The sequence below is a fragment of the Phaethon aethereus genome (assembly GCF_964289735.1).
Source record: "Phaethon aethereus genome assembly, chromosome: 36".
NCBI lineage: Eukaryota > Metazoa > Chordata > Aves > Phaethontiformes > Phaethontidae > Phaethon > Phaethon aethereus.
Window position 1 is genome coordinate 114,735 of NC_138612.1, and position 22,686 is coordinate 137,420.

The 22,686-nt window shown below is 70.5% G+C and overlaps 4 protein-coding genes across 4 annotated transcripts; 2 read left to right on the top strand and 2 right to left on the bottom strand.

Annotated features, from left to right (window-relative positions):
* Positions 1-255: 255 nt before the first annotated feature.
* COPS6 (COP9 signalosome subunit 6) lies at positions 256-3,911 on the top strand. The gene is made up of 10 exons (XM_082012345.1): positions 256-367; positions 766-891; positions 1,651-1,782; positions 2,050-2,138; positions 2,244-2,306; positions 2,413-2,460; positions 2,747-2,861; positions 3,070-3,162; positions 3,392-3,492; positions 3,690-3,911. The coding sequence occupies exons 1-10, from the start codon at positions 289-291 to the stop codon at positions 3,828-3,830; spliced, it is 987 nt and encodes a 328-aa protein (XP_081868471.1). The 5' UTR covers positions 256-288; the 3' UTR covers positions 3,831-3,911.
* A 287-nt stretch (positions 3,912-4,198) lies between these two features.
* MCM7 (minichromosome maintenance complex component 7) lies at positions 4,199-8,490 on the bottom strand (the record flags this gene model as incomplete). Its single annotated transcript, XM_082012346.1, has 15 exons — positions 4,199-4,403; positions 4,593-4,702; positions 4,818-4,986; positions 5,060-5,143; positions 5,333-5,726; positions 5,804-5,887; positions 6,095-6,226; positions 6,337-6,451; positions 6,534-6,683; positions 7,108-7,245; positions 7,327-7,507; positions 7,703-7,827; positions 7,915-8,079; positions 8,307-8,386; positions 8,460-8,490. 15 exons carry the CDS (start codon positions 8,488-8,490, stop codon positions 4,199-4,201), a joined length of 2,163 nt encoding a protein of 720 aa, XP_081868472.1.
* Positions 8,491-9,130: 640 nt separating this feature from the next.
* Positions 9,131-12,179, top strand: AP4M1 (adaptor related protein complex 4 subunit mu 1; the record flags this gene model as incomplete). The annotated part of the gene is given in 16 exon segments (XM_082012347.1): positions 9,131-9,188; positions 9,294-9,388; positions 9,464-9,570; positions 9,640-9,736; positions 10,081-10,191; positions 10,283-10,363; positions 10,437-10,499; positions 10,689-10,755; positions 10,842-10,895; positions 11,023-11,091; positions 11,094-11,128; positions 11,202-11,293; positions 11,378-11,422; positions 11,498-11,548; positions 11,621-11,738; positions 11,991-12,179. Coding segments are annotated over 16 exon segments (1,332 nt in total).
* A 192-nt stretch (positions 12,180-12,371) lies between these two features.
* On the bottom strand, positions 12,372-20,728 carry STAG3 (STAG3 cohesin complex component; the record flags this gene model as incomplete). The annotated part of the gene is made up of 29 exons (XM_082012354.1): positions 20,654-20,728; positions 20,378-20,582; positions 20,152-20,303; positions 20,004-20,077; positions 19,710-19,833; positions 19,538-19,636; positions 19,383-19,462; positions 19,070-19,177; positions 18,093-18,192; positions 17,905-18,016; positions 17,244-17,347; positions 17,087-17,176; positions 16,925-17,014; positions 16,419-16,619; positions 16,017-16,099; positions 15,616-15,703; positions 15,441-15,521; positions 15,264-15,356; positions 15,014-15,194; positions 14,811-14,938; positions 14,632-14,733; positions 14,187-14,332; positions 13,976-14,104; positions 13,596-13,786; positions 13,050-13,200; positions 12,925-12,960; positions 12,654-12,756; positions 12,483-12,545; positions 12,372-12,380 (listed from the first exon to the last, which is right to left on the bottom strand). Exons 1-29 carry the CDS (start codon positions 20,711-20,713, stop codon positions 12,372-12,374), a joined length of 3,183 nt encoding a protein of 1,060 aa, XP_081868480.1. The 5' UTR covers positions 20,714-20,728.
* Positions 20,729-22,686: the final 1,958 nt, after the last annotated feature.

Here is a 22,686-nt window from a genome sequence, read left to right on the forward strand (position 1 = left end):
CTCCTACCCGCCTCCCTCCTACCCGCCTCCCTCCTACCCGCCTCCCTCCTACCCGCCTCCCTCCTACCCGCCTCCCTCCTACCCGCCTCCCTCCTACCCGCCTCCCTCCTACCCGCCTCCCTCCTACCCGCCTCCCTCCTACCCGCCCCCCTCCTACCCGCCCCGCCGCCTTACGCATGCGCCGGCGGCCCTGAGCCACAGCGCATGCGTGCCCTCGCCCCGCCCTTCCTTTCCGCGCATGCGTAAGCCGCTGCGTACGGCGGCCGGGCAGGGACAGGCCGAGCCAAGATGGCGGCGGCGGCGGCCGGCGCCTCTTCCTCCGCGGCGGGGAGCAACGGGGCCGGCGGGATGGAGGTGGACGCGGCAGGTACCGCCCGCGGGGTCGCCCCGCCATACGGGATCGGCGCCGCCGGCCCGGGGCTGCACCGGGACCACCTCGACCGGCCGGTCGCCGCACCGGGCCCCGCTGCCTTTGCCTGACCCCGCCCCCGCGGCTTTTCCCCACCCACAACCCCGGAGACCCGCCCTTGTATCCTTTCTCCGCCCATACCCCCCGGGGCCCGCCCCTCGGTTTTTGCCCCGCCCACAGCCCCACGGGACCCGCCCCCGTGGTTTTGCCCCGCCCACAACCCACGGGGACCCGCCCCTGGACTCTGACCACACCCTGTGCCGTTGCTCCACCCCTATTCCGCTGGCCCCGCCTCCACACCGGGTCGTGCGCCGTGGCCCCGCCCCGGCTCCCAGCCCGCTAATGCCGCCCCGCAGCCGCCCCCTCGGTGATGGCCGGGGGGGTGACGGGCAGCGTCTCGGTGGCCCTGCACCCGCTCGTCATCCTCAACATCTCCGACCACTGGATCCGCATGCGCTCGCAGGAGGGGCGCCCCGGACAAGGTACCTGCAGCCCCCACTGCAGCCCCCTAGGGTTCCCTGTGATCCCCCGGGGGCACCCACTGCAGTCCCCCCAGAGTTCCCTGTGACCCCCCAGGGTCCCCCACAGCCCTCTGGGCTCCTTCATAGCCCCCACTGCAGCCCCCCAGGGTCCCTTGCATCCCCCCAGAGGCTCCCATGGCCCCCCAGGGTCCCCCACAGCCCTCTGGGCCCCTCTGTAGCCCCCACTGCAGCTCCCCAGGGTCCCCCGTGACCTCCCAGGGGCACCCACTGCAGCCCCCCAGTGTCCCCCACAGCCCTCTGGGCCCCTCCATAGCCTCCACTGCAGCCCCCTAGGATCCCCTGTGGCCCCCCAGGGTCCCCCACAGCCCTCTGGGCCCCTCCGTAGCCCCCACTGCAGCCCCCCAGGGTCCCCTGTGGCCCCCCAGAGGACTCCCAGGTCCCCCCCAGCCCCCTGGGGACTCTCCATAGCTCCTCTGTGGCCTCTCTGGAGCCCCCCAGCAACCCTCACGGCCCCCCGGGGTCCTCCACAGCCCCCCTGCGACCACCCACACCCCCCTGGCCTGGCCCCCATGTCCCCAGGGTCGTCTCCGTGTGCTCCCCACAGCCCCTGGCTTGGCCTCACCCGGTGCCTGGGGCCAGTTCAGGGCCCCCCGCCAGCACAAGGCCAAGGCTGAGGCTGGCACAGGTCTGGGTCAGGGCAGTCGGTGGCACCACCTGAGTCCTGGTGATGGTCCCCCGTGCCCCACCCCGTCCCTGCAGTGATCGGGGCCCTCATCGGGCGGCAGGAGGGCCGCAACATCGAGGTGATGAATTCCTTCGAGCTGCTCTCGCACACGGTGGACGGGCACGTGCTCATCGACAAGGAGTACTACTACACCAAGGAGGAGCAGTGTGAGGGGGGTGCGGCGGTCCTGGGGGGGTCCTGGGGGGTGCTGGGCCGCCCTGTCGGGATCCTGGGCTGTCTGGGGGGGGTCCTGGGGACAGACCTGAGCTGCTTTTGAGGGCATGTCTTGGGAGGGAGGTGATAAAGCCTGTTTGGGGGGGGCTGTGTGAGTCTGCTGCTCTCAGGCGGTCTGTGGGGCCCCCCCCGCCCCCAGATTGGGCATGGGGGGTTGATGGGTTCCCCTGCCAAACTTTGGCTCCCGCGTCCCTCCCCAGTCAAGCAGGTGTTCAAGGAGCTGGAGTTCCTGGGCTGGTACACGACCGGGGGCCCCCCCGACCCCTCTGACATCCACGTCCACAAGCAGGTGAGTGTCAGGGGGGGCTCCAGGGGGCGGGGGGGGGCAGGTGAGGGGGGGCTGCAGCAGGTGACAAGGGTGCGCACCCCATCCTGACACCCCCCCGTGCCACAGGTGTGTGAGATCATCGAGAGCCCCCTCTTCCTCAAACTGAACCCCATGACGAAGCACACAGATGTGAGTGGGGTGGGTGGGAAGGAGCCCTGGCATATGGGGGGGCCCCAGGACCCCCCAGTGTGGGTCTGGGCCCCCACAAAGACATTTTATTTCTCTTTGCCTTCAGTTGCCAGTCAGCGTCTTTGAGTCCGTCATTGATATCATCAACGGGGAGGTAAGTCAGTGCTGGGCGTGGGATGGGGCTGGGGGGGTTTCTTAGGGGTCTAGGAGTTGCCTGGGGCCTGGGGGGCTTCTGAAAGTTTGGGGGGAGGGGGGCGATGCGGTTGATGGGGTCTACTGGGGATCCCGGAGTGCCATGGGGGGGATTCAGGGGGTGTATTGGGGCTGGGGAGAGGCCTGGGGCATCACTTGGTGGGGCTGGGGTGGTTGTTTGAGGTCATAGGGATTCTGGGGGTGCAAGGAGTGTTTGGGGGGACCACAGTGCTGTCGTGCCCCCCCAGGCCACGATGCTCTTTGCGGAGCTGACCTACACGCTGGCCACCGAGGAGGCCGAGCGTATCGGGGTCGACCACGTGGCCCGAATGACGGCGACCGGCAGCGGGGAGAACTCCACAGGTTGGGGACGTGGAGGGGACCAGGGAGGGGCTCACACGGGCTGGGGACGGGTCCCAGGGCCGGGGGGGGGGCGCGGGGAAATGGCAGCAGAGACACAGGGCACGAGGACGGGAGCCGCAGGAACGCGGCCCTTGGGCTGCCTGGAGGGGCTGGAGCCAGCCGGGGGGGCGGTGGGGACACGGGACAGAACTGGGCTCACCCCCGGCAGTGGCCGAGCACCTCATCGCGCAGCACAGCGCCATCAAGATGCTGCACAGCCGCGTCAAGCTGATCCTGGAGTACGTGCGGGCCTCCGAGGCCGGTGAGTCGGGGACGGGGACGTATCCCCACGGCCCCGGGGACAGCGACCGCGCTCTCCCCCTCACTGGGGGACGCCGACAGGGCTGTCCGGGAGCGGGGCTGGGGCAGGCTTGTCCCTGGAGGGGGCCCAGGGAAGGAGGACTGTCCCCAAGGGAGAAGGACTGTCCCCTCTGCCCAGGAGGGCCCCAGGGCTGTCCCCCGGATCCCCGAGGCTGACGCGATCCCCACAGGCGAGGTGCCTTTCAACCACGAGATCCTGCGCGAAGCCTACGCCCTGTGCCACTGCCTGCCCGTCCTCAGCACCGACAAGTTCAAGACCGACTTCTACGACGTGAGTGACAGCTCTGGGGGGCTGGGGGTGTCCCCAGTCCGCGGGGGGGGGCCGAGCGCAACGTCCCAGCAGGAGCAGAGCTGTGTCTGCTCTGCCGCTGGTGCTGGTAGCCACTGGGCAGCTGCAGCTGGGGGGGATGGAGCTGGGGGGGGGCAAATGCAGCCCAGTAACCCCTGTGTGTGTCCCCCCCCCCCCAGCAATGCAACGACGTGGGGCTGATGGCCTACCTGGGCACCATCACCAAGACCTGCAACACCATGAACCAGTTCGTCAACAAGTTCAACATCCTCTACGACCGGCAGGGCATCGGCCGCCGCATGCGGGGGCTCTTCTTCTAGCGGGGGGACCCTACCAGGGAACCCCCAGCCAGGCCCTGAGAGCCCCCGGGGCTGGGGAACCCCCGCACCAGGACTGCGGCCCCGCTCCTGGGCCCGCCCCCAATAAATCAGCTCCGGGATGGGAAGAAGTGCGGCGCCAGCCTCGTCTGATGTCCCGGGCGAGCGGGGGCCCAGGGGAGCGCGGTCCTGGCTGGTGGCAGCGCGGGAACAGTAAGAAAAGCCTTTTTATTGCTAAAAAAAACACTTGGGAAGAAGCTGGAACAAGGGGAGCAGGTCGGGAGCAGGCGAGGGGCCCCGAGAGCTGCCCCCCGCGCGTCCTCGTCCCCCTGCCCGGGGCAGGGCCATGGGGCAGCCCTGCGCGTGCCCCCTCAGACGAAGGTGATGCGGGTGCGGGCGGGGTTGACCTGCAGCACGTTGAGCTCCTCGTACTCCTGCAGCGCGGCCTGGACCTGGGCGGGGGTGAAGCCCTTGGCCAGGCAGCGCTGCAGGGCCTCGGTGTAGGGCACGGCCCGGCCCTGGCCCCCCACCAGCTCCCGCACCGCCGCGAAGATGGCGTCGGCCGGACGCTGCACCCTGGGGGGGACACGCGGGGGTCAGGGGCTGCCGCTGCCTCCCCGGGGAGGGGACAGGGCTCCTCCCCACCCACCCCACGGCGACCCCAGGGACAAGGGAAGAGGGCCGGGGCTCCCCCCACGCCGCCACCCCCTTCCTGGCAGGCTGGGGCCCAGGGCCGGGCGCTGGCCCCACGGGTCCCCTGCTCACCGGCTCTGCTGGCCCTTGTCCCCCAGCAGCGAGTCCTTCGACATCTCCATGAGCCTCATGGCTTCGTTCACGTCCTCCTTCTCCACCACGTCCACCAGCCGCAGCCGGGCCTGCGGGAGCAGGGGGGTGAGCGGCATGGGGGTCCTCCTGGGGGGGGACACCGGGGGACGGGAGGGGACGCCCGCCCCAGGCTGGCCGTGCCCCGGGGGCTCCGCCGGGGCTCACCAGGGCGGTGGCCAGGCGCAGGATGCCCAGCAAGGTGCGCGCCGAGGTGTAGGTCGTGTCCTTGCTGGCCCAGGCCTCCTTCCGCATCTCCACGTAAGCCGCCGTGATGTAGTCGGCCAAAGCCTCCGGCACCGCCGGCTGCTTCCGCTTGCACATGGCGATGTAGCGCCTGCGGGACCGGCGGGCTCAGGGGCCGGCGGGGCCGGGGGGCAGCGCCCGCGGCCCCCCGCGGCCTCTCTCACCTCATGAGCTTCATGTCAAGCTGCTGGAAGGAGCAGGGGGGCTGGCGGCTGTGCTGGTGCACGTAGGTGATGTGCTGGGCCAGGCTGTGGGGCAGAGAGGGGCTGGCAGCGGGGCCAGGGCTGCCCCACAACTCCCAGCCCAGCCCCATGGGGGTCCCACCCTCCCTCCAGCCCAGCCCCTCGCGTGCCCCACGGCCTCCCCGGCGCTCACCCCATAGCTCCCTGCCTGGCCCCCAGCCCCACGCCCGCCCCTCGGCCGCCCCCCGCGCTTACCGCAGGTCGTTGTCGCGGTCGGGGCGGTCCTGGATGAGCCAGAGCAAGTCGAAGCGGGAGAGGAGGGCGGCGGGCAGCTGGACGTTGTGCTCCAGGCTGCGCTTGGGGTTGTAGCGGCCGTAGGCGGGGTTGGCGGCGGCCAGGATGGCGCAGCGGGCGTTGAGGGTGGCCAGCACGCCCGCCTTGGCGATGGAGATGCTCTGCTGCTCCATCACCTCGTGGATGGCCGTGCGGTCGGCCTCCAGCATCTTGTCGAACTCGTCGATGCAGCAGACGCCCCGGTCGGCCAGCACCAGCGCACCCCCCTCCAGCGCCAGCTCCCCCGTCAGCGGGTCGCGCAGCACGGCCGCCGTCAGCCCCACGCCCGAGGAGCCCCGGCCCGTCGTGTACTGGCCTGGGGGCAGAGGGGAGCGGCGGGGTGAGGGGGGGGGGCGCGGGCACCCTCCGCCCCCCCCGCGGCCCCACACTCACTGCGCGGCGCCAGGCGGTCGATGTAGGACAGGAGCTGCGACTTGGCCACGCCGGGGTCGCCCATGAGGCAGATGTTGATGTTCCCTGGCGGGGGGAGAAGGGGGAGGCGAGTCCGCGGGGGGGTAAAACCTGCTCCCGTCCCAAATCCTGCCGCTGCCCGTTCCCCCTGCGGCCCCTCGAGGCTGACCCCACGCCCCACCCCGCTGCCCCCGATCTCCCGGCCCCCCCGAGCCGGCACGAGGGAGGGGCACCGCGGCAGAGCCCCCGCCCCGGCGCAGCCTACGGCCTCACCCCGGATCTTCATGCCACGGGGGCTGCGATCCACGCCGCCCACCAGCAGCAGCAGCAGCGCCTTCTTCACGTCCTCGTGGCCATAGATCTCGGGGGCGATGGAGGAGGCCAGCTTGTCGTAGAAGTCCTCCTCTGTGAAAGCGGCGAGGGAAGCCGTGGGGCGGCCGCCTGCCCCGCCGTGGGGCGGCCCCGGGCTCCGCTCGCCCCCGGCCAGGCACGTCCCGGGTGCCCGGTGGCCTCACCTGTGATCTGCCGGAGCTCCTCCTCGCTCAGCTCCCCGGCTCCCGACTCGTCCTCCTCGCTCTTGTTCATCTTCACGATGCAGTGGGCCTCCAGGTAGGTCTCGGAGAGCAAGCCCTGGGGGAGAGGAGGGGGGTGGTGGGCTGGTGGCGGCCGGGGGTCCCTGCCACAGCCCCCCGCCCACCGCCTCGGTGCTTGCCTGGGCCATCTGGCGGAAGCCGGTCTTCAGCAGCGGCAGGAAGACCCCGGTGACGCTGACGTGGTCCCCGGGCTGGGCCAGGCGCGTGTTCTCCCCGTGCACGGCCACGCTGATGGAGCGGGGAAGGTGCCCCACTGGCACCTGGTCCGTCTGGGGGGATAGACGGGGCTGGGGACGGCGGCACCTGGGACTCTGTCCCAGTCCCCAAACCACCCCCGCACCAGAACGGACTGGGGCGGACCGGGCAGGACAGAGCCACGCGGACATGTCACCTTCTTGTCTCCGGTGGTGACAACGCTGGGGTGGGTTGTACTGGCCGGGGGAGGACTGTCCCCCTCCAGCCCACGCTGGGGAAACCTCAGGGGGAGGCTGGGGCTGACTTGGGGCTCCCCAGCCTGGGACCCTGAGGCCACCACAGCCCCCAAGCTCCGTGAGGCCCTGGGGAGGTGACACAGTGGCACTGCACCACCGCCGCCACCTCCCTGACAGAGCCGGAGGAGGAGACCCGGGGGAGACGGGACCCTCCGGTTGCAGCTGGGGCTCACAGGGACGTGCCGGGGGTCCCCCAACTCACGTGCTCCTGCATCTTCAGCTCCTGGAACTTGATGAACTTGGAGCCGCGGCTCTGCAGGTAGAGCCGCCCCCCCGAGCGGTTCGTCTGGCACTCGCGGCTCGGGCACATCAGCAGCGGCATGAAGGTGGGTGACTGGATCTGGGGAGAGCCACGGGGGTGGGCTCGGGCTGACCAGGACCCCCACGCCCACCCACCCCGGGGCCCCTCCACCGCGCTTACAGGCTGGTAGGTCTCGGCCCCGCACTGGTCGCAGCTGTAGGTGGCCACCACCATCATGGGCTTGACCTCGGTGACGCGGGTGACGATGCCACGGACGGTCACCAGCTTCCCGATGCAGTCGGCCTTGACGTCACGGACCACCCGGGCTTTGGCGGTGGAGGGCGCCTTGAAGTACAGCTCACTGGGGACGGCGGGGGACGGAAAGGGCCACGGTTAGAGGGGAGGCAGGGACGGGAACGGGGGTAAGGGAGCGTCCACACGCAGGGACGGAACGGGGTCCCAGGGGAGGGGGGTTAGAGGAGACACCGGGCCCGGCGGGCAGCAGGGCCAGGGTCGGAGCGGGATGCAGGGGGGACACGGCCCCTCTCACACTCACAAGCGCCGCAGCAGCTCAGGGGGGTACTGGTTCTGGGGGCTGCGGGCGTCCCCCGCGTCCCGGCCCCGCTGCTCCAGCAGCAGCCGGTGCTCGATGTACACGTCGAGCACGTCCTTGCGGGACACCTGGGGACGCGGGGGCACAGGACGGGGGGACGTCAGGGGGGGACGTCGGGGGGGCCGCCGCCCCCCGCCTGCCCGGCGAGCCCCCACCTCGTGCTCCTTGTAGAGCGGCAGCAGCTCGTGGACGGCGTCGGCGAAGAGGCGGCTGTAGCGCTTGGCGTTGTCGCAGACGGCCTCGGCCAGCTCGGGGTCGTCCTCCGCCACGTCGTCCAGCGCCACGTACAGCACCGCGCGCTCCCGGTGCGCCAGCGCCGTCTGCGGGGGGCGAGCGGGCCGTGGGGGGCGCGGGGACCCCGAACCGGCCGCGGGGACCGCGGGGGCGGGGCGGGACCCCAGCCGGGGCAGGGTGACGGGAGGGACCCCCGGCTGCCATGGCGGGGGGGGGCTGCGGCTGTGACGAGGGGGCCCAGCCGACACGGGGAGGGGGGGCGGGACACGCGGGGACCCCGAGGCGGCTCGAGGCGCCTCACGGCCGCTCTCACCAGCTGCTCCCGGTACGGGAACTCCTTGCCGCCGTCGGCGCCATCGCGGTAGAAGTCCTGCAGGAACCGCTTCGCCTTCTCTGGCGGAAGAAGGGGCGGTCTCGGTCACGGCGCCCCGGCCGGGCCCCGGAGCCGAGCCGAGCCGGCCCGCACCTTTCTCGGCAGCGTAGTCGCGCGGCGCCATGGCCGGGTCAGGCCGGGGCCGGTGCCGGTTCGGGTCCCCGCAGGGCTGGTGCCGGTGCCGGTTCGGGTCCCCGCCGGGGCGATGCTGGTGCTGGTGCCGGTGCCGGCTCGGGTCCCCGCAGGGGCGATGCTGGTGCCGGTGCCGGTTCGGGTCCCCGCAGGGCTGGTGCCGGTGCACCGCGAGGGTCAATCCCGGTCCCGCCGCCGCAACCAAAAGTGGCGCGAAAACCGGCACCACGTGACCGCCGGTGCCCAGTCCGGCGCAGGCCACGCCTTCGGCGGCGCGCAGCTGCCCGGCCCGGGCCACGCCCCTTTCGGCAGTGTCATGTGACCGCCACCCGCCAGGCGGGACGCAGGTTCGGGGGGACCCGGAAGGGCCCTGCGCACGCCCGTCCTTAAAGGGGCCGCGGCCGGGGGCAACGCGGGGGATGCTGGGGTGGGGGCTTGGAGGGATGAGGCGTCGGCGGGGAGCTTGGGGGCTGCTGAGCCCTGTGGGTGGGCACATCTCGGGGTGCGGGCCCGGGAGGGGGGGGCATAGGGTTCTGGGGGTCTCGGACAGGCAGCTTCGGGGTGTGCAGAGCTCGGGGGGGTGCAGGGCCTTGGGGGCTCACGCCAACCCCCCCCATCTCTCCAGCCCGGCGATGCTGTCCCAGATTTTCATCCTCTCCTCCAAGGGCGACCGGCTCATCCACAAGGACTGTATCCTCCACCCCCTGCACACCCGGGGGTCCCCCCGCTTGAGGGGCTCCCCACGCACACCCCCCCCCCCCCCGTATCGCCCCCATTCTCCTTAACCCCCTCTAGTCCGCGGGGAGACCAGCAGCACCAGCACGGACCTTGCCGACACCTTCTACCGCCGGATCACCTCGCTGCCAGGGGACCAGGCCCCTGTCTTCATGGTAAGGGGGGGGCGAGGGCGACATGGGGGGCTCTGTGGGGGTCCCACGGGGGTCACGGCTCCACTCCTCCCCCAGGCACACGAGGGCTGGCACTTTGTCCACGTGCGGCATGCAGGGCTCTACTTCGTGGCCACCACAACGCCGGACGCGTCCCCCTTCACCCTGGTGGAGTTCCTCAACAGGTACGGGGGGAGCTGGGGGAGACAGCGGGGGTGACAGGGACCCCCTGATGGGTGCGGGTCCTGCCGCAGGCTGGTGACGCTGCTGCGGGACTTCTGCGGGCCCCTCAGCGAGAAGAACGTCAGCCTCAACTTCGCCCTCATCTATGAGCTGCTGGATGAGATGCTGGTGGGCACAGGCTGGGGGGGGGAGCTGGGCACAGGCGGGGGGGTGCTGGGGACACCCTACGGGGGGAGAGAGGACACCTTGGCGTGGTGAGAACTCCCTGGAGGGAATGGGGGACACGCCGGGGAGCACTGGGGACACCTCATGGGGCTGAGGACACCCCTTGGGATGGTGGGGACCCCCTTATGGCTGGGGACATCTCAGGGGGTGACGGGGACGCCCCTGGAACACCCAGTTGTGACATCCCAGAGGGAAGGGGACAGGGGACAGTTCCAACAGGGTGCAGAGGACACCCCGGGGGCCACACGGGACAGCTTCAGGGGGGTGACAACCCCCTGGCCCCCCAGGACTACGGCTATGTCCAGACCACGGCGCCCGAGGTGCTGCGCAACTTCATGCACACCGAGCCCGTGGCCACCAAACCCTTCAGCCTCCTCGACCTGGGCTCCATTGGGCTGGTGAGGACCTGGGGACACCCCAACGCCCCCCCCATCCTCCCCTGCCCAGCTGGGGTGCCCAAACCCTGTGCCCCCCACCATGTCGTTGCAGTTCGGCGCCGAGACGCAGCAGAGCAGGGTGGCCCCCGGCTCGGCTGCCAGCCGCCCCGTGCTGCCGCCGCGGGGGGAGCAGGTAGGAGCCCCCAGGTGTCCCTGTGTCCCGCTGTTGTCCCTCCTCCGACCTTGACTCCCCGCCCCGGCCGCAGGGCACCAGGAATGAGGTCTTCGTGGACGTGGTGGAGAGGCTGACGGTGGTCATCGCCGCCAACGTGAGTGGGGACGGGGACACCCTGCCCTGTGCCTCCCCCTGCCCCTCAGCGCGTCCCCCAAGCACGTCCCCATGTCCCCTGGGTGCTTTGGCTCTGCCCACCACCCCCGGGCCCCTCCCACCCCCTGGGACCCCCGTGTTCCCCCGAAGTCTTACCCACCCCAGCTCAGCCGGCGTCCCCTCTCCCCAGGGGACACCCATGAAGGTGGACGTCCAGGGCGAAATCCGCCTCAAGTGCTACCTGCCCAGCTGTGTGGGTAAGGGCGGGCCGGGGTTGGGGTACCAGGGGTCGGGGAGAGCCCTCGCTGTCCCCCCCCTTCTGCACCGTCCCGTGTCCCCACAGAGATGCGCATCGGGCTGACGGAGGAGTTCTGCGTGGGCAAGTCAGAGCTGCGGGGTGAGCCCCCCCGGATACCCACCTCTGCCCCCCAGCACCCCCCTAACAACCCTGGCTGCCCCCCCAGCACCATCCTACCCCCTGCTTCTCCCCCCTCCCCCTGTAGCGCCCTTCTCTGCCCCCCCAGGCTACGGCACAGCCGTCCGGGTGGACGAATGCGCCTTCCACAGCTCAGTCAAGCTGGACGAGTTCGAGAGCGGAGGGTCCTGAAGGTCACCCCAAGCCAGGGGGAGGTGAGGGACACCGGGGGACACTGGGAGACGTGGGGGGGCTACCAGAGCCCCCCCTGAGCCCCGTCTCCCCCAGCTCACGCTCATGCAGTACCAGCTGGCGGACGACATCCCCTCGCCGCTGCCCTTCCGCCTCTTCCCCACCGTGGACCAGGACCCCACGGGGAGGTGAGCGGGGGGCGGGGGATCACCCCCCCTTCTGATCATCCCTGGGGGCTGACCCCAATTCTGACCATCCCCGTTTCCCTGCAGGCTCCGGCTGTACCTGAAGCTCCGCTGTGACCTACCCCCCAAGAGGTAGGTGCCCGTGGGGGCTGTGGGGGCCATGGCAGAGCCCAGCCCCTCACCTGCCCCCCCCCGGCCAAATTGCAGCCAAGCCCTCAACGTCTGCCTGCAGCTGCCTGTGCCCAAGGGGGTGAGCAGGTGGGTGCCAGCATTTGTGGGGCTGGGGCTGTCCACCACCTTGTCAGCCCCTCACCCCCTGTGCCCCCCCAGCCTGGCGCAGGAGCTGAGCAGCCCCGAGCAGACGGCCGAGCTGCAGCCCGGCACCAAGTCCATCCGCTGGGACATCCCACGCTGCCAGGGCGGGTCACAGCTCTCCGCGCTCTTCAAGGTGAGGGCTGGGGGGCCGAGGGGTGCGGGGGGCCGGGCAAGGAGGGCCCCTGGGGCTCGGGGATGGGCAGGGACCCTTCTTGGAGACCTGTCCCTCGTGGGGGGGTGACCACTGGGCAGGAACCCGCGTCCCCTTCGGGGGGGACGGGCAGAGACCCGCGTCCCCTTTGGGGGGGCCCCTTTGAGGGGCCCAGGGCCGGGCGGGGAGCCGGTGTCCCGCGCCGCCCCCGGCATCACTGCGCCCTCCCCGCAGCTGGAGGTGCCGGGGCTGAGCCGCGCGTCGCTGCTGGAGCTGGGCCCGGCCAACCTGGCCTTCGAGCTGCCCGCGCACGCCTGCTCGGGGCTGCACGTCCGCTTCGTGCGGCTGCCGGCGCCGGCCGGGGCCCCCCAGCGCTGGGTGCGCTATCTCACCCACAGCGACTCCTACGTGCTGCGCCTCTGAGCAGGGACCCCCCGCGAGACCCCCGCCCTGCGGACCCCCAACGCCGGGAACCCGCACCCTGACGCTGGCTGTCAACCAAGTATTTATTAACTGTCACCAAACGGGGCCCGGGGAGCCAGGCTCCCCCAGATTTGGGCTTGTAACAACAATAAACAGGCACCAAACTCCTCTGTGCCGCTGGGGCTCCCTCGCTCAGGCGTCCTGTGGGGAGAGGGGTCCTGTGAGACACCCCCAAAGTGGGGGGAGGGCTCTCCTTCGGGCTCCCACTGCCCCCAGGCCCGCTGTGCATTCCCCACAGCTCACCTCAATGCCCAGGATGGTGGAGTCAAAGAGGTCCCGGAGCCGGTCCTGGGGGGCCAGCAGAGCCTGGGGAAACAGGCTGGGGCTGGGTGGGGTAGAGGCACCCCAGGGTGCTGCTGGCCCCATGCCTACAGGGGCAAGGGGCTGGGGGGGAGCCTTGGGGGGTGGCCTCACCCTGTCCTGGTCTGGGATGTCCTCCTCACTGCTCTCCTCTTCAATCGTCACCTCTTCCTCCTCCTCCTCCTCCTCCTCCTCCTCCTCCACCATCAGGCTGAGCCTGGGGGAGAAGTGAGGAAGGGAGGGAGGTGGAAGATGGAGGACACCCCCCCAGACTCTCCCTCCGCAGCCCCAGTGCCCACCCTGGTCCCCCTCTGGTGCCCACCCCATGCCCCCCCGGCAGTCCCGGTCCCTCCCATACCCACCCTGTGCCCCAGCCCTCACTCACTGGGTCATCCCGCTGCGCTGGCGGGACAGGGAGCTGCTGCGGGAGGAAAGGACAGGGAATCAGGGGGAGACCCTAGGTGGGGGGCACCCGGTTTGGGGGCGCTCGCCCCCAGCCCAGTCACTCACCTCTGCAGGGGGCTGGGGTCGGAGCTGAGGTCTCGTGTGGGCAGCCGGGGCAGCAGGGGCCGGGGGCCGCCCCGCAGCGCGGTGGAGGTCAGGGCTGGGCTGGGGAGGCGGCTGCTCGGCCATGGGCTGGAGTTGGGACGCTCCGAGGGGGCTGTGGGAAGGAGCTGAGCACAGGGACCCCTGCCCCATCCCCACACCCTATCCCCAGCCCCAGAGCCTGTCCCCATCCTTGAGCCTCATCCTTGTCCCCGAGTCCTGTCCCCATCCCCACACCCTGTCCCGTCCCCTCCCAAGGGCAGTCTGGCTGCGGCAGAGGTGACGGAACTGACACAAGCCCCCCCTTTGCCACCTCTCCGCTCCCTGCCCCACAGTGACCCTCGCTCTGTACTGGGGAGCCTCAGACTGGTCCCAGCCTCCAGCTGGGGTCACCCCAGCGAGGGACAGAGCGGGACAAGCCCCCCCCAGCCCTGCACAACCCAGCCTGGGTGCTGCAGGTGGCACAGCCCCCAGGGCACGGGGTCCTCCAGGGCTCAGCCCCCGCCTCACCGTCCACGCGGGGTCTCTTGGCAGCGGAGCCGGGTGAGGGGCGTGGGTGGGGGGCTGTGCTGCGGCTGCTCACTGAGCCCCCCTCCTCCTGCGGCTGCAGGGAGTTGCGGTAGGTGACAAGGGATGGCCACGGCGCATCCCGCGGCGCCAGCCACCGCTGCTCCTGGCACATCTTCTCCAGGTAGGCCAAGCTGTGGGGGGAGAGGGGGGACACGGTGGGTGACATGGCATCAGGGACCTGCAGGTGCCCAGAGACCCCACATGGTCCCAGGGGACCCCACGTGGACCGTGAGGACCCCACTGAGCAGCCCACATGGCCCTGGAGGACCCGAATGGGACACCTCCCCGGCCCCCAGGAACCCGTGCCCCGCCGCACTCACAGCAGAGCCTTGTCGGGGCGCAGCAGCCGGGGCGAGAACTCGCTCAGCACCTCCAGGAATGGCAGGTTGAGGGGCGGCAGGCCCGGCCCAGGGCCTGGAGGCTCCTGGAAGGCGAACTGGATCCCCTCCCTGGCTGGGGCAGAGGGGTGAGGGGGGAGGCTGAGCCCCAACCCGGCCCCCCAGCCCTCCCCAGCCCCCCGGCCCCTCGCACTTGTGCATGCTCAGCAGCGCTGGGCGGTTGCGGAGCTGGTGGAGGCTGAAGAGGAGGGAGAAACGCCGTGCCAAGTCCCGGATCTCGAGGAAAGCCTCAGCCGCCCGGATCTCGGGGCCCTGCTGCAGCAGCAGCTCCGTCATCAGCTGCGCAGGGGCAGAGGGTCAGTGCTGGACCCCCTTGGAGAACCCCAGACCTCCCGGGAACCCCCAAAGCTTCCTGGCTGTCCTCCTGCCTCGAGTCTCACAGAATCCCCCGTAAAGCCTCCTGGAGCCCTGGACCTCTTCAGGGACAGCCCCCCGAACCCCATCCACATCTCCTGGAGCCTCCCTGACCTTCCCAGAGCACCCCAAAGACCCGTAGACTCCCCTGGAGACCTCCCAGAGACCCTCAGAGCCTTCTGGACAACACCAGGGACCCCCAGAGCCCCCAGCCGGTGCTGTACCTGCTGCAAGCTGAGCAGCAGGGTGCGAGCCCACTCCTGCCGGTTGATCTGCCGGGTACAGTTCAGCGTCTCTTTGATGATGTCCCCGTAGTCGCTGTAAAACTGTGGAGGAGATGACAGGGCCCGATGTCCCCAAGCCGTTGCGGGGCCAGCAGGACAGCCCCCGTGTGCCCCCCCACCTTGGCGTAGTGCTTGAAGACGTCGGAGGCGGCACTGAGCTCCAGCACGTTGTAGATGATGAGTTTGCAGAAGCCGGCCAGGAGCACCCGGCGCTGGTGCAGCTCCTCGATGCGGCTCTCGCTGTCCTCTGTGGAGACAGGAGGAGGCAGTGCGGGGACAGGCATCCGGGGGGACACCACGGGGATGCGTGGGGCGGACATACCCGTGGCTGAGAGCTCGTCCTGGCTGCAGGTGTGGTGGAAGACGTGATCCATGAGGAAGGCGGCCAGCTGGGACTGCAGCCCTGCATCGGGCAGCAGCACCAGTGGGACCAGCACCTCCCGCCCGTCCTGCGGCAGCTGGGGCCCGAACACCAGCAGCAGGTCGCTGAGCACCACAAAGGCCTGAGGGCACGAAGATGGGCTCAGCGCCAGGCCCGTCCCCCACGCCTGCGTCCCCCAGCCCCTGCGTACCTGCTCCCGGACACTGGCATCCACATCGGACAGGCAGCTCTGGCACAGTGAGCAGAAGGACACGACTCTGGTCTTCAGGCTCCGCAGCTGCTCCTGGGCAGGGGGACAGCGTGGCCTTTAGGGACATGGGGGCCACCCCAAGTTGTCCTCGCGGCCGTCCCCGTGCCACCCGTTCACCTGAGGGACATCGGTGCTGGGCAGGCGTGAGAGCTCCCAGAGGATGTGGAAGTGGAGGCAGGTGATGGTGGGAACAAGGACCTGCAGAGGTGGATGCAGGCAAGGGATGGCCGCGCTGCTGAGGAGCCCCGTGCGTCCCCTCTGCGTTGCCACCGTGTCCCCAGGGCGGCGGTACCTGCGGGGGCACCTCGCCCGTGTCCACAGCGCGCTGCAGGAGCTGGGCGCAGGGCGTGAAGAGCTGCCAGGGCGTCAGGTCGTGGGCGCTGCAGGGACAGAGTGCCATCAGCAGGGGCGAGGGGAGGTGTGGGGCAGGGGACAGGATGCTGGGGGACAGAGCCACGGGGAGCAGACGGGGCAGGGAACACACAGGCCAAGGGACAAGACACGGGGACATGGGATGCCACTGCACAGGGACATGGAGAGCACAGGGGACAGTGCGCCAGGGACACACAGGGCAGAGGGACAGGATGTCACAGGACAGGGCACAGGGGAGCCACATGGAGGGGGACAAGGATACCGGGAGACCCCTGGGCACGTGGGCAGAGGGGTGGTGCGGCCCCATGGCTCCCCACTCACTTGAACAGGATGGAGATCCTCTTCAGCGTGGCCGCCATGCTGTACACCTCCTCCTCGTCCAGAGACGAGGCCTGGGCAGGGCCCAGAGTTGGGGACGCCCCACACAGGGCTGGGGATGCTCCGCGCAGGGGCGGGGGTCCACACCAGGCTGGGGACACCCTGCTCCCTTTCTGGCTCCCTGACCCATCTCCTCCCCGCCGACAGCCCGGGCCGGGCCACCGCTGTACATACAGGTCCTGGTGCCTCTCCTGTCCCCAGCCCCGTTCTGGAGCCCGAGTTCCTGCCCTGGGGGGGCCCGAGCTCCATCCCAGGCTCCAGGTCCAGGTCCTGATCTCCGGGTCCCCATCCTGTTCCCAGCGGTCCCCAGCCCCGCCCCCGTGGTCCCTCTCACGTCCCCTCTACCTGGAGCAGCTCGGTGACCTCCTGGTGGAACTTGTCAGCCAGCTGGTCGGCAAGGCGGCTGCGCACCAGGTCTCCGCGCCCGTGCAGGGCGAGCTCGGGGTCGCAGAGCGCGTGGAGCGCGCGGGATGCGGCCGCCAGCACCGCCTGCCCCGTGTGCTTCTCCACCACCTCCTGCAGCTGCCCCAGCACCAGCTCCAAGTGCTGCGGGGAGAGGGGGCTGTGGCAGGGACGGGGGGGGACAGGGCCTCCCATGGGGACAAGGGGACTTGCGGCCCGCCGCAGGGGGTAAGGACGGCCGTGGGCCCCCCGGGGAGACAGGGACAGCCCCTCGATGCGGGGGCACAGGGCACACAGCCTCCCAGCGGGGACAGGGACACCGAGCATCCCGAAGGGCACAGCCGGGGACCGGTCAGCAGCCCGCCCCGCGGTCCCACGTCCCAGGGGCAGCGCGGCTCTGCCCCAGCCCTGCGGGGCTGCATCCTGCCCAGGGCGCAGGGGAGCAGCACCTTCTCCAGCCGCCCGGTGCGGTAGATGCTGAGGTCGAAGCAGCGTAGCACCTCCAGGAGCGGAGCCGCCTTCTCAGCGTCAGCCGAGAACTGGGGAGGGGGGATGTCAGCGCCGACCCCCAGGCCCCCGGCGGTGGCGGCGGGGGGCCTCGTCCCCCTCACCTTGGCCAGCAGCTGGGGCAGGGCTGGGATGAGGCAGTGGGTGAGCCGGGTTCTCTCCTCCGCCTGCGCCTTGCGCTCCCGGGCAGAGGGCTGGGGAGAGAGGGGGAGGCTCAGGGCAGCCCAGGGGGAACCCCTGCCCCCTCCCCAGCCCTGTTACCTTCTTGGCCGGGACACGGCCCACCGGGGGGTGCCCCTCGGCTGCCTGGACCACGCTGGCCGCCAGGATCTCCACCAGTGCCTTCTCCTGCCGGTCCGCCAGGCCTGGGGGGGGAATGGGGGGGCGGCCCAGCACTCCCTCTGCTTGTGCCAAGGGGTCCTAGGGCATCCCTGCAGGTCCCAGTGCATTCCAACAAACCCCAGTATGTCCTCCAACCACCCACCACTGCCCCAGCAATGTCGCAACGCAACCCAGTGACACGCCAGCATGTCCTCCTATGTTCCAGTGTTGCCCCCGTGTCTCCCCGTCACATCCCAGCATCTCCCAGCAACGTCCCGACATCTGCCAAGGATGCCCCACAGCAACCCCGCTGTCTTCCAGTGATGTTCCAGTATATCCCAGCGCATTGCAGCAGCGCCACAGCATCTCCCTGTGGCCTCTCAATACACCCTAGTGCATCCTAGCATCTCCCAGCGTGTCCCAGCAACGTCCCTGTATACCTCCAGAGTGTCCCAGCACGTTCCAATGTAGCCTACTTGGTCCCAGCAACATCCCAGCATATTCCAGTGTCTCCCAGTGACATCCCAGCATATCCCAGTGTCTTCCAGCAACCCATCTGTGACGTCCCAGCGCATTCCAGTGTCTCCCAGTAGTGCCGTACCCTCGGTGGGCAACTCCTCCAGCAGCAAAGCACTGATGGCCTCCCAGTCCCTCAGCCGAGGCCCGGCGCAGTCCCACAGGCTGTCCACCAAGTAGGCTGCGTGCTCGTGGAGCTGGGGATGGGGGACAGGGGACCATCATGGCACGCAGAGGCCCCCCTGCCCTCCCACCCCCTGGGGCTGCTCTCACCTCGCTCTCAATGAAGAAGGCCAGAAGCAGGCGGAAGAAGGTCCTGTTGTCCCCATCGCGAGACGGCTCCCTACCCACCTCTCGCTGGGGGTCCAGCAGCCTGGGGACACGCGCACAGGGTCAGGTGGGGGTCCCGTGTGCCCACACCGGGTGCGAGGGGGGCAGAGCCCCTGGGGACATGGACACGGGGATCCCAAGTACCTGAGCAGGATGTACAAGGGACAGCGCCCCAAGGGTCAGGGACGCGGGGGTCCCACGTACCCCCTGCGCTGGGGACAGAGCTGGGGGACACGCAGGGACCAGGAGCCCGGGGGACACGGATGGGGGACCCACATACGCCTGCTCTGGGGCCAGAGACCCGGGGGACACAGACACAGGGGCCTCCCCCCGGCCCCCACCCTGGGGCGGCACCCGAACCCCGGGGGGACAGGGAGGACCCGGGCTGACGTCACGCACAGCTGCCACCGCCCCAGATGTGCCGGGGAACGGGGCCAGGACAAGCCCAAACACCGCCGCTGCCAAGAGCCGCCAAGGCCCGCGCCGAGATAAACGCGGCGCCGCCAGCCCCCTCTGCGCCGAGCGCGCCAAGGCTGGCGCAAGAGCACGAGCGTGTGAGCGGGACACGCGGCTGGGACCACGGGCAGCTGACCCAGCGCGTGCTGGGCTCGCGCTCGCCCCGCGGCGAACCTGGGGCTGCATGCGGCTGCCCCAGGCCCCGCTCCCATTAAGGACAGCGCTAACGAGCCTGTGACGAAGGTAGCCTGTCTGCCGGCCTCCGCTGGCCGCCCGCCAGATGCTCCCCGCAGCGGAGTGGGGAGGAAACCGAGCCTGAGTCAGGGTCTGGCAGGCAGAAAACGCTTGGCTTTTCGTGGGGGCTGGGGCCGGGTCTCAGCAGCAGCTCTGGGGCTGGGCAGAGATGGGCGAGGGGCCGGGCCCTGGCACGGGCCGGGCCGCGGCAGGCAGCAGCCCTCGCTCACCTGCGGTAGAGGAAAAGCCCGGCGGCGGAGGCCAGCGCCCGGCTGGAGACGTAGACCACAGGGTAGACGCTCTGGCAGTCCTCCTCCGTCAGCGCCTCCTCCATGTTCCTGTGCATGAGGAATGGTGGGGGTCCCCGCTCCTCCCGGCCCCCAGTCCCACTCCCCCGTCCCTGTTCTTGCTGCGGGACCGCGTCCCCAGGGCCCTGCATTCACAGCAGGACCCCGTCCCCCGGGTGCCCTCCAGCCCCATCATCTGTCCCCACTCTCACCGGAGGACCCTGTGCCACCGCGGGTCCCCCAGCCCCGCACTCACTCCAGCATCAGCGTCAGCAGCTTCACCACCTCCACGGCCACGTCGGGCTCCTTGTCGAGCACCATGGACACCATGCGGGTCTGGCGAGGGGGATGCGGGGTGCAGTCAGTCCCACACTGCAGGGACCCGGGGGACCCCCGTGGGGCTTCGCTCACCTTGAAGCGGCTGGTGAAGAGCTCCATGTGGGCGGCTGTGTCCCGGCGGCAGTACAGCCCCTGCAGCGCCTTCACACACTGCAGGCGCACCTCCCGCTGCTGCGGGGACGGGGACCATCGGTGGGATCCCTGGCCTGGCCCCGTGGCCCCCCGCCCCCCACCCCTGGCCCACCTTATCGTGCAGGGTCCAGCCGATGTACTTGAGGTAGCCGTCAGTGAGGAAGGAGGCCGCGTAGCTCCTCATCCACGTCCCCAGCTCCTCCATGCAGATGGCCCGGATCTCAGGCACCACATCTCTGCCACGCGCGGCAACGCCCCGGCTCATGCCACAGTCCCCAGTGGTGCCGCGTCCCCGTCCCCACATCACTCCCACCTGCCCTCCCAGCCCGGCCACACCACGCTTCATGCCCCTGCTTCCCAGGCATGAGACCCCCCTCCACTCCAGAGCTGCTGGGCCAGCCCCGACCTGTAGCGGTGCACAAAGACGCCCTTGAAGATGGCATTCATCATGTTCTCGATCTCCTCCTGCTGCTCCTGGAGCTGGGGGGACACAGCGGGGCTCAGGCGAGGCTCAGCCACCGCCATGGCCGGCCAGCCCCTGCCAGTACGCTCACCTCCCGGCGTTTCTCCAGCAGTGCCTCCAGCTTGTCGGTGGCCCGGCGGCCGGGCCCCTTGCTCCGCTCAGCCTCGTACTGCCGCTGGTTGTTCTCCTGGTGCAGGCTCACGCCCAGCGCCACGTTCACCAGCGCCGTCATCAGCTTCAGGGCTGGGAGGGCAGCGCGGTGGGAGCGGGGACCCCCAAGGAGAGCCCGCGGGGAGCCCTCCTGGGGAGCTGCCTACCTGCCAGGGTGCTGGTGTGGCGGAAAGCCCGCACCTGGGAGTCAGAGAGGCCGGTGAGCAGGGAGATGAGGGCGTCCATCAGGAACTCGTCGTAGACAATGCTGTACTGGCACCGCCGCACTACCGCTGCCACCAGCTCACAGAAGCCGGCGCGGAAGCGGCGCCAGGGCTGGGTGCCCAGTGAGAGCGGATACTCGGCTGAATCCTGTGCGAGACGGGGTGAGCTGGGTCCCCCGCTGGTACCCGCTGCCACCTCCCCCCGAGCCCGCCCAGCACCTCCTCAAACTTCTCTGTCAGCTGCTGGATGATCTGGGAGTTCTGCAGGTGCCTGAACATCGCCAGGGTCACCACGCCTGCCGGGGGAGCCAGGGGTGAAACAGGGGTCCCCAGGCTGCCCACCAGCAGCGCAGAGGGCACAGAGCACCCAGTGGGGACCCCCCACCTCTGCAGCCGCAGGAGCGGATGATGAAGTTGACGAGCTCCAGGAACCCTGTCTCCCGGTCCTGCTTGTAGGTCTCCAGCCAGTCGTCCACCACTGTCTGCGGGCACAGGACAGCAACCAGCCGGGGACACCCGAGTCCCCCACGTGAGACACATGTGGCCCCCCGTGTCCCTTCATCCCCTGCGTGAGCCAGCTGGGGCCCCACGGGGTGCTGTGTGAGCGGAATTACCTCGACGGCAATCTTGGCCGACCTGACAGCCTCAAAGAGAGTGTTTTGCTCGGGGTTGCTTGCAGCCAGACTGCTCCTGTCCCCGCTGGGCTCCCTCCTCCGGGGACGCTTTGAGACCTGGCAGGAGGGGACACGGCGGAGGTTTGGAGCAGTCCCAGAATGGGGGACACAGCTGGAAGCGGGGGGGGGGCAGGACATACGGGGCCATGGCTCCCTGCCCGGTAGGGTCCCCGCTTGCCACGCGGCCGCAACGTGTCCTCGAAGTCGCTGCCAGAGTCACCACTGCTGAGGTCCCTGCAGGGACGGCACAGCAGCAGGGTGCAGCCAGGGGCCGCCTGGGCTCCCACCTCCCCACCCTCCCCAGCCCCTCACTCACGGGCTGTCAGGGGCTGGTGGCGATCGTGGGGAGCTGCTCTGCACCCCAGCGGACCCCGCTGCAGGGCTGGAGCCGGTGCCCAGCCCGGCAGAGGAGCCAGAGCTGGAGGAGGCGCCCTGGATGCGGGCCGAGCGCCGCGGGGGCATGGTGACGGCAGGGCCTGGGGGACGGGGAGGTGCGCGGGGTCGGGGGGACCGGGATGGTGGAGGCACCCCCTCAGCCCTGATGCCCCAGGGCTGGGGGGCAGCCCAAGCACCCACAAACATCCCCTGCCTGGGGCCACCAAGGAGAGGACATGGGCCGCAGGCCTGCCCCGGGGGGACATGGGAGGAAGGCCCCAACCCGCCCCGGTCACACTGGCAGAGGGAAGGTGATGCCCCCCAGGGTCACACTGGGGGGGGTGAGGCCAGGTCACACTGAGGGGGGGAAGGTGAGGCCCCCCCCCCCAGATCCCCCCGTGTCACACTGGGGGGGGTGAGGCCCCCCAAGCCCCCCCGGGTCACACTGGCAGGGGGAAGGTGATGCCCCCCAGGCCCCCCCCGGGTCACACTGGCAGGGGGAAGGTGATGCCCCCCAGGCCCCCTCGGGTCACACCAGGGGGGTGAGGCCCCCCCAAGCCCCTCTGGGTCACACTGGCAGGGGGAAGGTGATGCCCCCCAGGCCCCCTCAGGTCACACCAGGGGGGTGAGGCCCCCCCAAGCCCCCCCGGGTCACACTGGCGGAGGGAAGGTGATGCCCCCCAGGCCCCCTCGGGTCACACCAGGGGGGTGAGGCCCCCCCAAGCCCCCCGGGTCACACTGGCGGAGGGAAGGTGATGCCCTCCAGGCCCCCCCGGGTCACGTGCCCGCTGCCGCCGCTCCCCCCGGCCTGCCTCGCCTCACGCTGCCGAACGGCATCGGGCCCAGCACGTGCGCGGTGCTCCAAGCGCAGGCGCAGCAGAGCATGGCCCCGCCCACGGCCGGCACGTGACAAGGGCGTGGCCCGGGCGGTCCCACCGCCCACGTGGGCGGGGCGCCGGGGTCCCTATGCCCCGTATAACCGGGGCTGCCTGAAGCCTCCTGCAGCCAGTGAGTCCCTTATGTCCTGGGGATCCCCTACAGCCGCGTGTGGCATTGGGGTCCCACGTGTCCCATATAGCTGGAGCTCCCCTATGGCACCCCGCATGTCCCTGTATTCTGGGAATCCCCTATAGCCACGTAACGTTGTGGCCCCTTCTGGTCCCACTTGGCCCTGGCATCTCCAAGAGCCTGGGGGTCGCCTGC